Source organism: Colobus angolensis, unplaced genomic scaffold, assembly GCF_000951035.1.
Source record: "Colobus angolensis palliatus isolate OR3802 unplaced genomic scaffold, Cang.pa_1.0 Scaffold30, whole genome shotgun sequence".
In the NCBI taxonomy this organism is placed as follows: Eukaryota; Metazoa; Chordata; class Mammalia; order Primates; family Cercopithecidae; genus Colobus; species Colobus angolensis.
Window position 1 is genome coordinate 627535 of NW_012116266.1, and position 15527 is coordinate 643061.

At 41.6% G+C, this 15527-nt stretch overlaps 1 protein-coding gene across 2 annotated transcripts in view; it reads left to right on the forward strand.

Moving 5' to 3' along the window:
- The window catches only part of PLEKHM3 (pleckstrin homology domain containing, family M, member 3), a 212732-nt gene that overhangs the window by 44617 nt on the left and 152588 nt on the right, over positions 1–15527 (forward strand). For both annotated transcript variants that reach the window (XM_011949842.1, XM_011949843.1), the window contains exon 3: positions 5206–6141. In XM_011949842.1, the coding sequence (XP_011805232.1) occupies positions 5206–6141 (936 nt within the window). The remainder of the gene's footprint in view (positions 1–5205; positions 6142–15527) is intronic.

Sequence of the window (15527 nt, forward strand, 5' to 3'; positions counted from 1 at the left end):
GCTGAGGCAGGAGAATCACTTGAACCCAGGAGGCGGAGGTTGCAGTGAGCCAAGATCATGCCATAGCACTCCAGCCTACAGGACAAGAGTAAGACTTCGTCTCAATAAAAAAAAAAAAAAAGAAAAAGAAAAGAAAAGAAAGTCAAAGCTGGGCACAGTGGCTCCCACCTATGATCCCAGCACTTTGGCAGGCCAAGGTGGGAGGATTGCTTGAAGCCAGGAGTTTGATACCAGCCTGGGCAACATAGCAAGACTCTGTCTCTACAAAAAATTAAAAAATGAACCAGGTGCGGCAGTGTATACCTGTAGTCCCAGCCACTCTGGAGACTGATCTAGGAGGATTGCTTGAGCTCAAGAGTTCAAGGCTGCAGTGAGCTATGTTTGTACCACTACTGTCCAGCCTGGGTGACAGAGTGAGACCCCATCTCAAGAAAGAAAGGGAGGGAGGGAGGGAAGTAGGGAGGGAGAAAGGAAGGAAATCACAAACAGGCTGACAGGTGCATCATGGTGGCCATAGCCATCTCCATAAAATAAGTAAATAATCAGGATGAGAAAATATATTTATTATTCATTAAGTGGAAGTAGATTATAAACGTCTTCATCTTCTTCATCTTCATGCTCAATAGACTGAGGAGGAAGAGAAGGGGCTGCTCTTCCTATCTCAGTGGTGGCAGAGAAAATCCAGGTAAAAGTGGACCTGCACAGTTCAAACCCATGCTCTTCAAGAGTCTACTGTATTCATTTGTGATGATATTCATTTATGAAGTCAAACACTTTCACTTCATTATTATATGATATTCATTTATCAAATTAGTCATTGTGAGATTTTATTATTTATGAAATTGAATACTTTAAAAGAATATGTGTGGGGTTAATTAAATGAGTTGAAATGATATAGCCCAGAGAAACAAAAGGTGAACTATGGTAAATTAATGAAAACTTAGATTTAAATACATAGCTTCTGATTTGTCAGTAGCAAAAATATTAAAAATAAACTTCAGTCTGGGTGCAGTGGCTCACACCTATAATCGAAGCACTTTGGGAGGCCAAAGTGGGAGGACCGTTTGAAGCCAGGAGTTCAATACCAGTTGGGGCAACATAGTGAGATTCCTTCTCTACAAAGAAATAAAGAAATAAGCTAGGTATCATGACGTGCGCCTATACTCCCAGCTACTTAGGAGGCTGAGGCAGGAGGATTGTTTGAGCCTCTAGGAGTTCAAGGCTGCAGTGAGCTATGATTGTGCCACTATACTCCAGCCTTGGGGACAGTGTGAGACCCTGTCTCAAATAAATAAATAAACTTCAGATCCAGTAGAAAGAGTTGTTAGAGAAATGGTAGTTCTCTAGCACTTTATGATCAGATATGTAACTTTTATATCACACACAATATATTAATAAGGTATGGTATAAACAGGTCCTCCAGAGAGGAATGGATACTCCAGAAAATAGCTTGCTGATCACCTTTGCAATTTTTCTTCTTATTTTTCTTTTCTTTTCTTTTTTTTTTTTTTTGAGATGGAGTCTCACTCTGTCGCCCAGGCTGGAGTGCAGTGGTGCGATCTCGGCTCACTGCAACCTCTGCCTCCCGGGTTCAAGCGATTCTCCTGTCTCAGCCTCCTGAATAGCTGGGATTACAGGTGCCCACCACCACACCCGGCTAATTTTTGTATTTTTAGTAGAGATGGGGTTTCTCCATGTTGGACCCGTCTGGTCTCGAACTCCTGACATCACGTGATCCGCCCACCTCAGCCTCCCAAAGTGCTGGGATTACAGGCGTGAGCCACGGCGCCCAGCTGATTCTTATTTTTCAAGAAATTACATGACAAACAGCAGCCTATAAGAATACACCATTTTCCCAGCCTGGGCAATATGGTGAAACCCTGTCTCTATTAAAAACATACAAAAATTAGCTAGGTATGCTGGCATATACCTGTATTCTCAGCTGGCTGGGAGGCTGAGGTGAAAGGATTGCTTGAGCCTGGGAGGTCAAGGCTGCAGTGAGTCATGATCATGCCATTGCACTCCAGCCTGAGTGACAGAGTAAGACCCTGTCTCAAAAAAAAAAAAAAAAAGCCATTTCCTAGGATTCTAGGATTCACAGTTTTTTTTTCTGTTTCAATTTAATGTGCCACTTAAAGAGGGCTGAAGCTGAGTTGGGAGAACAGAGATAGGAAATGTTGCTTAGTGAGTGGGGAAAAAATGTTGGAACCCAGTGCATTTTTTCTTCTTATTCTGCATCTAGAAGGTGAGGGAACCTTGAAGATTCCCTCGCCGGTCTTCTCATTCAGTCCACCCAAGCTGGCACCTGCCACCATACCTTCTATAGTTAGAAAGGAGTGAGGTTTTAGCTGGGCTTGCTGCTGGTTTGGGCCCAATTAAAGTAGAATTTTTAATTCCTGGGAGCTGTTGTTAAAAGCTGGCAGAGAGATAAGAAGAGGGGAGGAAAATTCCTAGCTAAAAGCAGGAGAGGTGGTTTTTATTTTACTCAGCGGACTCAGCTGAGCCATCGGGTCACAGTGGGGATGGGGATAGAGGGACACATAGTTTTAAGTCTTATTATGGAAAAGATTGAACTATCATCAGTGCTTGATGGAAATGAGACCAGGAGAGGTGGCAGCAGTGTCGCTAACAGCACTGCCTCCCTTATTGCATTATCAGAAGAAAAAGATAACCTGCAAATAGGCATCCATTATCTCTTTCTACAAAGGGATTAGTGTGGGTTGCAAGAAATTAATGGCTTTTGAGTTACCACAGAAATACTAATGAATGTCAGGACCAGAGATGTAAAACAGGTAAAACTGGCTTTTCTCAGCCACATTTCTCTCCTTTTCTCTTTTGGTTTGCTATTTTAAGATCTAGACCTATATTCCTCTTTTTTTCTTTAGCCAAAAGCAGAAATCTTTAGCCAAAAGCAGAAATCATACCCTTTAGCAGTATGATTTATCTTTTTTAGGGAATGACTCAATTAGTTTATGACTGTCTCCAATGTGTGTCGGCAAAGAGATTGAGAAACATTTCAGAAATTAAAGTCTCTACCAGGGAGGAGATGATTGACATCTCTCACGTAGATGTCATTTATTTTCTTTCTTTCTTTCTTTCTTTCTTTCTTTCTTTCTTTCTTTCTTTCTTTCTTTCTTTCTTTCTTTCTTTCTTTCTTTCTTTCTTTCTTTCTTTCTTTCTTTCTTTCTTTCTTTCTTTCTTTCTTTCTTTCTTTCTTTCTTTCTTTCTTTCTCTCTTTCTTTCTTTCTTTTCTTTCTTCTCTTTCTTTCTTTTTTCTTTCTCTTTCTCTCCTCCTCTCCTCTTCTCTCCACTCCTCTCCCCTTCTCTCCCCTCCTCCCCCCACTTTCTCCTCCTCTCCTTTGAGACAGAGTTTCACTTTCGTTGCCCACGCTGGAGTGCAATGGCATGATCTCAGCTCACTGCAACCTTTGCCTCCTGAGTTCAAGTGATTCTCCTGCCTCAGCCTCCTGAGTAGCTGGGATTACAGGTGCATGCTACCATGCCCGGCTAATTTTTGTATTTTTAGTAGAGACAAGTTTCGCCATATTGGCCAGGCTGGTCTTGAACTCCTGACCTCAGGTGATCCACCTGCCTCGGCTTCCCAAAGTGCTGGGATTATGAGCTACTGCGCCTGGCTGGATGTCATTTTCATGTCTGATAAGAATGTCAGGAAATCTCTGAAATGATAGTCCCCTTTTATTAAGTACTAAACTAGTATATATTGCAGCTAATCATTGATTACGGATGGCATGACTAGTAAAACAGAGAGAAAGGGAGAAAAGAAGATAGGAGGGAAATTACACCTACTATATGCTGAGCATTGTGCTAGGTGCTTTATTTCTAATTCAACAAGTACTTATTAAGCACCCACTATGTACAAGGCAATGTTCAGTGTGCTGTGGTCTAAGAATGAAAAGAGAGACCTTACCCTTGCCCTCAGTGGAACTGATTGTCTAGCAGGAAAGACAGTCTTAAAAAGAATTTAAGACTTATCTTATTTGTTCAGACGTGTAAATAAGCTATTATAATATAGCCTGAGCTAAGAGTCCATGATAGAAGAATAATTTAGTAGTGATACCTGATACTGACTCAGGCATGCATGCATGTGTGTAGGTGAGGTTGGGAGAATCAGGACAGACTCTTTTTCTGAAAAAGGGTAAGTGTGCAGTTGCTGATTGAAGCCTTTGGAAGGAGCATTGCAAGCTCAGGGAACAGCATAAGCACAGTCAGGCTCAGAGAGAAAACTGCCATCTAAGCAGAGACCTAAAAAGTGAGCTAGTCGGGTCGAGGTTGGATCTCTGGTTCCTAGACAGAAGGTCCATGAACTGGCCTTGAGGGCTGCTGAAGGTGTCTGAGAAATGAGAGTTTGTGAGCAGCACATTTTATGCTGTCTCCTATTCATTGACCCTCCCTCGCTTTACCAACCTGAGAAAAGGTAAGAGTATTAGCAGAGAGTTAGGTCCAGTGGCAGAAGGCACGTTCTCTCTTGTGTATTTGGTACTGTTAGTTTGGTGCAAAAGTAATTGCGGTTTTTACCATTAAAAGTAATGGTAGAAATAGACTGTTAATAGACTATTACCTAGAAAACATGGAACCCTGGCAAAGTGTGATTGGTTCCTAGATTCACAAGGCATAGCTAGTCACAGTCGTTCCAGTATTTCTGTTTTCCACACAGACTTCTGCATCTCACATTGATGTTGCACACTCCATTGGTGTTGCACGTTCCATGCCCCATACTTATTCTTGTACATGTGATTCCACCCTAGTTCTAGTTTTTATTTTTATTTTATTTTTAAGACAGAGTCTTGCTGTGTCTCTTAAGCTGGAGTGCATTGGCATGATTACAGTGGCTACAGGCATGTGCCACATGCCCAGCTAATTTTTTAATTGTTTATAGAGACCAACCTATGTTGCCTAGGTTGGTCTTGAACTCCTGTGCTCACGCAATCCCTCCCACCTTGGCCTCCCAAAATGCTGGGATTAGAAGTGTGTGCCATCACACCCAGCCTCCTAATTAAAGTTTTTAGACTCAAGATTTCCCCAGCTATTTCTTGCCAATTAGGTACCATCTTGGGATTCTGCTACTTTTACTTTGTTTAATTTGAACCAGAAGACTGTCAGTCCCTGATCTGTGTGGTTTCTTGTGCCTGCCTTCTTATAACTAACTAATTCTAATTAATACTTTGCCTCTCTTTTTCTTTCTAGAACACAAGCAGACATTCCCAAACATTCTAAAGAAGGGTTACCTGGAGATTAGAAAGGACCATGACAGTTACTGGCAAAGCTGTTATGCAGAACTTTCACCTTACAACTTATACTTCTACAACCTCGACAGCAGTGGGAATCAAAACCTCTATGCCACGTACCAGCTTTCACACTTCCAGAGCATATCTGTTTTGGGCAACCTGGAGGCCAGGATGGTGGATACTGTTTTGTATGACAACACTCAGCTACAGCTAAAGGCAGAGTCACCATGGGAGGCTTTGGACTGGGGGCAGAAGCTTTGGGAAGTCGTGCATGCTGCTGTGCCTGGTTACATGGGGCGGCAGAATGAGCTGACAATCTCACCAGGGCTTGGCCATCATGATGACTATGCACAGTATCATTATTTCCAGAAGAAAGCCAGTGGGCTGCTGCCACCGTCCCCTGTCCTAGATAGCCCCAAACAGTACCAAAACATCCTCAAATCAGGGACTCTCTACAGGCTGACTGTCCAAAACAACTGGAAGGCATTTACATTTGTGCTGAGCAGGGCCTACCTTATGGCTTTTCAGCCCGGCAAGCTAGACGAGGATCCACTGTTGAGCTACAACGTGGATGTGTGTCTGGCTGTCCAGATGGACAACCTGGATGGCTGCGACTCTTGCTTTCAAGTCATTTTCCCCCAGGATGTCCTTCGCCTCCGAGCTGAGACCCGACAGAGAGCTCAGGAATGGATGGAGGCTCTGAAGACAGCTGCCAATGCAGCCAGGAGTTCCGAGCAAAACCTGCAAGTTACACTGAGGAACAAACCCAAGGATCAGATGGGTGGGCATGAACTCAGGAAGAATAAACGCCAATCTGTGACTACCAGCTTCCTGAGCATTTTGACGACTTTGTCTTTGGAACGAGGACTCACTGCTCAGAGTTTCAAATGTGCAGGTATGAAGCAGATTTTCAGCCTAAAGCTCATTAAAGAACAATTCTGAACCCCACAATTGGAATTCACTTTAAAAATCCCCTTAAAAGGCTAGTCACAGCTACTTCCTGTTTATAAAAAGCATCTCTCCTCGAGAAGCTTACTATGTTAAAGCATCCGTCCATCCTTATCCCACGCTGTTGAAGTAAATAGAAGCAACTATGATATACCCCGTTGAATCAAAATGACTTGGCTAGAGCCTAACGAGACTAGAATTTAGGCTTCCTGAGTCGGACATGATTCTATTCGCTCTGCCTTCTTGAATAAAGGTCACTGTGAATATGCATGTCACAAATTGTCTCATAAGAGACATTCAAGTCCAAAGCTGACTACTAAAACTCCTTAGGCAAGGAAAATGGCCACAGTCAGTAACTGTCATTGATCTTGACCTTGTCAAATCCTTTTAAGGTGAAATCTAGAAAATCAGTCTTAACAGAAAATGTGGGGGTGGCTAAAAGCAGGGTAGATGATGATTCAGCAGATGACCGCTGAGTCACTACGGGCTTATGCCCATCGTGGGAAGCCCAGGGCTTCTGGAACTGCTATGTAAGGATGAGATGCAAAAGAGGAGTTTGAGGTCAACAATCTTATTTTGTAAAAGCTTATTACTGCATCTTTCCTCTACTGCCCATTCTTCCACCTTTCCTAAAACAGTAAAATTACCAAAAAAAAAAAAAAATTGTGCCAGGCACAGTGGCTTACACCTGAAATCTCAGCACTTTGGGAGGCCGAGGCAGGTGGATCACTTGAGGTCAGGAGTTCGAGGCAGCCTGGCCAACATGGTGAAACCCCATCTCTACTAAAAGTGCAAAAATTCACCAGGCATGGTGGCGGGTGCTTGTTTTCTCAGCTATTCAGGAGGCTGAGGCAGGAGAATCACTTGAGCCCAGGAGGCAGAGGTTGCAGTGAACCAAGACTGAGATCACACCACTGTGCTCTAGCCTGGGCGACAGAGCGAGACTCCATCTCAAAAACAAAACAAAAAAAAAATAGTTTTAAAACTTCACTGAACCCGATCTAGATATCTGTTATAAACTAAATCAAATTATTTTCCTTTCATTAAACCCCAGTTTGTGACATTAAATTTACCATGAGAATGGCTTTAAATGGAAACCTGATTTGGAAGGTTTTAATTCAAGTCTATTAGATTTAAGTATGTTGTTTAAAAATGATCAAGAAGCTCACCACCAGCCAAAACCGCATTTAAAAATTTGTCCTTGCTCCTGCATTGAAAAAAGCCAAATAGGAGTGGCACATTGAAAACCACGTTTTGAACTTAGGTTAGTTATGATGCTGGTCTTTTCTGTTGGAAAATAAATTACCCAAAGTGAGGATTGAGTGAATCATCCTTGTTTGACTCAAGGACCTCAGTGACTGTGGACCAGAAACTTGCGGGGTGGGATTGGAGAGACCAGAAACACTGAGCCAGTTAAGAAGCTCTACCAGACCTGGCGTGGTGGCTCATGCCTGTAATCCCAGCACTTTGGGAGGCCGAGACGGGTGGATCACAAGGTCAGGAGTTTGAGACAAGCCTGGCCAGTATAGTGAAACCCCGTCTCTACTAAAAATACAAAGTTAGCCGGGTGTGGTGGTGGGCACCTGTAATCCCAGCTACTCAGGAGGCTGAGGCAGGAGAATCACTTGAACCCAGGAGGTGGAGGTTGCAGTGAACCGAGATTGTGCCACTGCACTCCAGCCTGGGCGACAGAGCGAGACTCCATCTCAAAAAAAAGAAAAAAAAAGAAAAAAGAAGAAGAAAGAAGCTCTACTAGTTTATATAGATGTATCTGTAGGTATGAAAGACCTGTGTTAAGTCACCCAGATACTTTTGGAAAATGGTTTTGAAATAAGGAGATACTAGTTTTAATAGTTTTTTAAAAAATAGAAATTACTGACATTTCAGTGTCTTATACTAGTATATATATTTTTAAGTTCAGGCATTCAATAATAATTTACTAAGTGCTTACTCTGGACATCCTGGAATTATGGTACACTTCCGTGGCTTTAGATTACAGATGTGGTCAGCAAATCTGTTGTGTCATTGGAGTAAGGAAGAACAGCTCAGCTTAGTTCTCAAGATGTGGAGATTGGAGTAGCTGAATCAAGAAACTTTCTAGTAAAGAGGGAAGAAAAGCCTCAGGTGTTTCACAAGAGGTATTGCCTAATTCACCTCCCTCTCAGAAGTGTGCCTTCTGATGGAGTGTGCACTGCCCATGCTCTGCACTGCATTCATAGCATTCCTGACACTCAAGAGGAAGGAGAAATGTAGGTAGAAGGTGCCATTCAGCAAGCTCATTGCATCCGGCAACTGGAGAAATGAAATCAGGAAAAAAAGAAAAGTGAGCAAAAGAGGGAGAAGGAAGCTGAGTAGAAAAGAACAGGAAACATATTATATAATGGGCAGGAATAGAACTTTCTGGCAGCTGCCTTAGTTAGGTTCCATATGATAGGATGCTTCCCTTTGCTGTCTAGATTTTGTGCTCACTAAATTTGGCTTGTGGAGGATAGGTTGGATAAGGGTAGTAGTAGGGAATCAGGGAAGGAAGGCGGTCTAAAATTCATTTGCACTGCTCGACTTTTAACTTTGTGCTTTGGTTCAGAGTTCTGATGAATGGGGCAGAGAGAGACAGGTTTCTAATTTGGGACAGGGAGAAGTCAGTCTTAATTTGTATAGTATGGCACATTCCAAAAAAAAAAAGGAAAGAAAGAAAAGCTGTTCCATTTATATACCCCTTCTTCCCTCAGAAAGTGCTATATTCAGTTGCTTTGTGATACTTGTGGTTTACCAGGTTGTTTTTGTACCAGCACTTGAACTCTGCTTTTCTTTCTTTCTTTCTTTCTTTTTTTTTTGAGATGGAGTTTCGGTCTCGTTGCCCAGGTTGGAGTGCCATGGCGCAATCTCGGCTCACAGCAACCTCCGCCTCCCGGGTTCAAATGATTCTCCTGCCTCAGCCTCCTGAGTAGCTGAGATTACAGGCATGTGCCACCATACCCGGCTAATTTTGTACTTTTAGTAGAGATGGGGTTTCTCTTTGTTGGTCAGGCTGGTCTCGAACTCCCGACCTCAGGTGATCCGCCCGCCTTGGCCTCCCAAAGTGCTGGGATTATAGGCATGAGCCATCGCCTGTGCCCGGCTGAACTGTGGTTTTCTAGGTAAGAATACTTTATTTCCTGATCTCCTGTAGGGGGCAGAGTCTCAAAAGAAAATGGTAAAAACCTGTTAAGCAAACTTCTAAATGTTTTTTAGATTACCTGGGAGACTGTTCATTATACCAGAGATTATTATGGCAGATGGAACGTTAAAAATTGATCTGTGTTTCTCACAAACACAGTTAATCTAAACCAGCTGCTTCTTCCTTTTCTACCTATGTCTTCTAACTTTGCATCCTCATAAAAACACACCTTCAGTGAAAAAGCTGGTAGCATAGCATGTTGATCTTCCAAAATGCCAAAATCTTCAGCACATTGTTTTTGATGAATTTTGGCTTTATGTATTATTTTAAGGAGAGGCATATTCACTGTATTTCGTGGTTTTAGTGTGCCCCTTTATACTATAAGTTTTTATGTCTACTTAGTTCTTCCCCCTTTAAATAGTTTGGATGAATAAACTTTAAAAGTGGAAGATTGCACAGAGTAGCTCTTTATTATGATGTCATTTACTTGCTATTCAGGGGAGCCACAAATGTTGGCTTTTAAATCTACAAAATAGTGCAATTGGCCTTATTTCATTAAATTCTTTCTGTAAGTGAAGAATTTTCTGTATCCTTCTTTAAAATTTAAACAGCCCCTGCAGAAAAAAATGGACCATGGTTATCCAAAAACGCCTGAGGTTGTGGTTTTAAAAATATATGCTGATATATAACTGTGTATGTTTTAAATGTGTACTTGATTTTTGATAGTTGTATCTGATTATGTGTGACTGTTCCATGGCTTCCTCTGTAGCTCCAGGGTTGCACTGAGCTTAGGAAGCCCCAGCCATAGTGGTCTTCTTTTTTTTTTTTTTTTTTGAGACGGAGTCTTGCCCTGTCGCGCAGGTTGGAATGCAGTGGTGTGATCTCGGCTCACTGCAACCTCCGCCTCCCGGGTTCAAGTGATTCTCCTGCCTCATCCTTCCTTGTAGCTGGGATTACAGGCATACGCCACCATGCCCAGCTAATTTTTGTATTTTTAGTAGAGACAGGGTTTCACCATGTTGGTCGGGCTGGTCTCGAACTCCTGACCTCGTGATCCGCCTCCCCTCGGCCTCCCAAAGTGCTGGGGTGAAAGGCATAAGCCACTGCACCCGGCCTCATAGTGGTCTTCTTGCTGTTCCTGGAACCTACTATTATCATGCCTACCTCTAGGACCCTTACACTTGCTAGTTCTACTTCTTGAAATTTGAAAACTTACTTATTTCATTCATTATATTATTTATTGTGTGCCCAGAAACTTGGAAGCACCTAGATGGGTCAGTGCTGCAGGAAAGCCGACATGGTCCTTGCCGTCATGAAATTTGCAGTCCACTAGGGAAGACAAGACATGAATCAAATAATCACATCAGTGAATGTCAAAAGGCAGCTGTGACAATTGCTACAGATATGAGGCCCATGCTTTGGGTTAGAGAACTCTCAGAGATGGTGCCAGGTAGAACTATGTGAAATTGCAGATTTTCAGTCATTTTTGACCTATAAAAATAAAGACAGTTCAGATTACATTTAATGTTTGACCCTGAAGTCACAGAAGGTTCTTGAGCAGAGAAGCACATGATGGGAATGGTATTTAGGAACAGTTAATTTGGTGGTACAGCTTTTCAGGGACACCTCTGTAGCAGCAAATGAGGCATGCTTCTTCAGTGAAATCACTGGTTGAGGTTTAAAATTATGTTTGGCAATGGGGAATCTGTGCTGTTATAATATTAATGCTAAAACAGATGACTATACAGCTTATTAAAATCTTTATGAATTACGTACCTGTATGTGATTCTAAATTAGGCTATTCACAAAATGCTCTGAAATTAGATTAAGGCAATAGCTCTGTTTTTTTTTTTTTAAGTTAAAAAAAGTTTTAATTGACACAATATACATCTTTATGGGGTACACAGTGATACTGCAATACATATATATAGTGATCAGATCAGGGTGATTAGCATATCCATCATCTCAAACATTTATCATTTCTTTGTGTTAGGAACATTCAGTATCTCCCTTCTAGGTATTTGAAACTACATATTATTGTTAACTATAGTCATCCTACAGTGCTATCGAACACTAGAACTTGTTCCTCCTATCTAAGCAGCTCTAGTTTCTTTAGGAATTTGACATTTGTACCTACCTATTTGCACTTACTAGATACATGGTTTTCTTGGCACTAGCACACACAGATATTTTTCCTAAAATTTCCCAGCAATCAAGACACCTAGCAATTGATTACTATAATGAAAGGGCCCAAGGACTTGTTTCTGAGTGTAACAACAGATGCAAAGCTCACCTTTGGAAGTGTTCTCTGTTTGACTGTTTTGTAATCTGGAGATGAAATTGGATGGCCCACTGTAGGGCAGTGTTCCCAATTCTGAACTGAATTTGAACATGTTAACAGCAAAGACAGCAAGAAAAACAGTGAGCCTGGGAGATCCCCTACACCATTTTCACTGTGTCAGGTTTTATGGTTTTACTCCTTGGCTGCTGTTTAACCTCTTGGGACTGCTGTTGGTAATTACATCTCTCTGGCATTAAGAGCTTTTTTGCTTTCCTTTTTTTCCCTCCAACCCTTGGGAGGGGTAAACCCAAGAGGTGGTGGGGAGAAGTTTTGCTGTGAATTCTTCAGCCATTTAGTGCAAATTCCTGTAATTACCGGCATTGTGTCTTCTCTGAATGGCACATAATACAGCAGAAGCCATTCCTAATTGAGACCTTACAGGAGGTACAAATCCCCTCTTTGTTCAGCCTGACAAATTAGTGCCAGAAAGTGGCAGGGTCTGAGTGGGAATCAAAGGCAAGAAACACAAAGATGGAACTTAAGGCTACAGTAATAACCCTCTCTTGTCCTGAAGGGAAAAAAGTAATGACCAATGAAAAATGAAGTTTTTTTTGTTATAAATTCCCTTGACATGACAGCACCTCGGGGCTGCTCTATTTATTTAGCAAAAGTGATTAAATAGTAATACAACAGGGCTGTCCATTGTTTCCCTGGGTGCCCCCCCTTCACAGACCCCTGCTGCCTGGGCTAATTGATTGACAATGAACCTCTGATAAAGAAGTATGTTGTTAGGACCTGGGGTAGGGGGTGTGGGGGCATTTTCCTCCTCTTTGTGTGTTTGAGAGAGAGAGAGAGAAAGAGAGAGTTTCATTTTTGTTTGAATTGCTCTCTAGTTTTTCTTTGCCCCACCCCACCCCCTCTTTCCCTTCTTCTCTCTCTTCTCTCCCCTGCCTTATTTTCCTCCCTGCTTTTTTCCCCCCAAAGCTTTTCAGCGGTTGCTCCCAGCTAACATTCACAAACAGGTAGAGGGCAACTAGAATTGTAGGGCAGGCTTTCGATGAGTTTATCTTCGTAGCTAACTTCCTCTCCCTGTACTCTGTTTAAGCCTGAACAGCAGTATGAGAAGAAAGAAAAAGAGAAGGGGGCTGATTATTGGTGCTTTAAGACCAGAAAAGTTGTGCTTTTTAGTTTTTTATTTGTGGGAACGGATGTCTGAAACTAGACTTTGCACTAAGATTTTGTCTTAAATTCTTTGCTCAACTTTAGAAAAAATCTATGTACTAATAACATTTATATGCTTAGTGGGGGGAGTTGTGGAATAAGAAATAAAAACTCAAATTTTTAGCCTCCCCTTAGTAACCAAGAAGCCAAGATTAATTCTTCGAGGATAAAATCTGGCTGCTTTTGGTATAACTTAGTCCTCCAAGGATGCTGTAAGTTGTGGGAAGATGACCAAAGGCTTCTAGGCAGATAATTAATAGCTCCTAGTTATATATGCTCATCTAGCTAAGCTGAAACTAAATCCCTAATTTAACTCTGTAACAGCTGCAAAAACAAATCATTTCAAGCTCCTGTGAAAGCAAAATATATTGAACAAACATTATCGACCTTGCTAATACCACATGGCATTTCATATGATAAATGAGGGTGTATTTCTGGCAAAGGCCTGTTTTATGGCATCATTTCAACATAAAGGATACCTTTACCCTAGCAATACAAGCATCCTTGATAGAAAGTATGGGGTGGTTAATTACTCATTAAATGGCTGCCAGTCTGGAAGTAAGCAGTATTTCTGGTTTGGACCCAGTTAGTTACTTATTGGCTTCTGGGTAAATCATGTAGAATAGCAATTCTTCAGAAAAAGGGAAATTGAATTTGGGAACTTCTTATGCATGTGAGTCTAGGTGAAGAAAGGTCTGTTGGTTTCTAAGTGCCCAGAAGGGTTGTTGTGTATTATGCTCTTGAAAAACAAGAAGTTCTAAGGTAGCCAAAATCTGTTTTCATTCCCATGTGAAAAATCAGGGGGTCCTTTAGTAGCCAAAGTGCCAGATCTTCTAAGGAAATGAGAGGTAGAAATAAGGAAATTGACTTTCCTTGATATCTCCAATTATTATCTTTACTACTATTTTCAAATTTGTCTCCCACTTAGAAGTAATAAGGTGAAGATTTATTAGAGTTAGGGAATGGGTATGTTGCTAACTGGGGGAGGAAAAGACAACAAAGGAAGAGTCAGATATGCCCCTCCCCCAAACATATAAACAGCTTTGATACATGAGAAATGTTTAGTGCATTGTTGCCTTCTTATGTTGTATTGTCTAAGTCATTTTCTTATTGCGTGTTTTGGATTGTTGTCTCCCAGAGGAGAAATCCCTAAGTATTTATGTGCGATAAAGGGCTAAATTTTATTTTTCCAACTTTGAATACAACCGTGGAGGGGTTGCTTATAAGTAAAATCCTTAAGTGAAGTTTTAGTTGGGGGTTTTCAAACCCCTCTTGTGTGCTACACCCACTCTGACAGGCACCTTGCGATATGCAAATAAGAATGAGGTGCAGATTGTGCTCTTCAAATACTTATAGAAACACCCAGCCCTGCGAGGCTATGGAGGGCTTGAAGCGGGTGAGCCGAAGAATGGGACAGGGTGACCAAGGGTCAAGCCATCATGGCCAGTGGCTTGGAGACCGTTACATCCTTGTCTCTGATTATGTCAGGGAATCTGTACCAGACCATTTGAAAGCTAAAGAGCTAAAGTGGCCCCCCCGACCCCCAACTCCGCTTTAAACTTTGTCCTTAGTTCCCACAGAATCTAACTCAGGGAAAATCTCCTTGGCTTTCGCTACCATCTGTCAAAGATAAAACTTTCTGTTGTGTGTTCATGATGTAGTAGGTGCTCTGGGAGATACAAGAGGAAGTGTAGTTGTGGTCTGTAACTCCCAAGACTTTATAGTCTGAGGGCACACAAAAGAAATTGAGGAATACTCGATAAGTAGGTCAGGTCTGTGCTGTATAGCACTTAGTGTTCAGAAAAGCATTTGGCAAAGCCCTCAAAACAATACACATACTACAATCTCTGTTAACTTGGGTTATCAGAGATTGTGGTATGTGTGTTGTTTTGTGAATAATTGGCAGTTTTACTCAACGATTGTTGTCTAATGGTTCCCTCTTAGTCTAGAAGTTTGTCAGTAAAGGTACACAATAATAATGAGAAGCAGCACAATTTAGTAATTAAGAGCAAGGATTCTGGAGCCAGACTGCTTGGGTTTCCAGTTCTACTCACGAGCTCTACGATCCTAGGTAAACTGCTTAACCTCTCTGTACCTCCACTGTGTCATCAGATGTAAGAAAATAATCACATCTGCCTTATTAGTTTGTAGTGAGAATAAATTGAGTTAAAGGACTTAGAACGCTGCCTGGCACATAGTAAGTGTCGTATAAGGCTAGCTGTTATTATTAGGTTTGTGCAAAAGTAATTGTGGTTCTTGCCCTTACTTTTAATGGCAAAAGCCGCAATAACTTTTGCACCAACCTAATGGTATTTGCTCACCACTGTAATTACCTGGATAAAGATACCATAGGCATACTTATCAAATTTGCAGCTATCACAAAACTAGTTTGGAGAGCTAATATGTTGAATGACAGAATTGAGATTCTGAAATGTAAGCTAGAGGATGGATCAAAACAAATAAGATGAGATTTAGTAGGGAGAAATAGTCCTCTATTTATATTCAGGAAATTAACCACAAAGATAGAAGGTAGAGAAAACCTGAGCTAACAACATGTGGGCATACAAATGAGGCAGCTGTGAAGCCAGCATTTATGTTGCATAGCTACATGAAAACCTTTTACAAGACTGGTGCAGTAGCTCACACCAATAATCTCAGCACTTTGGGAGGCTGA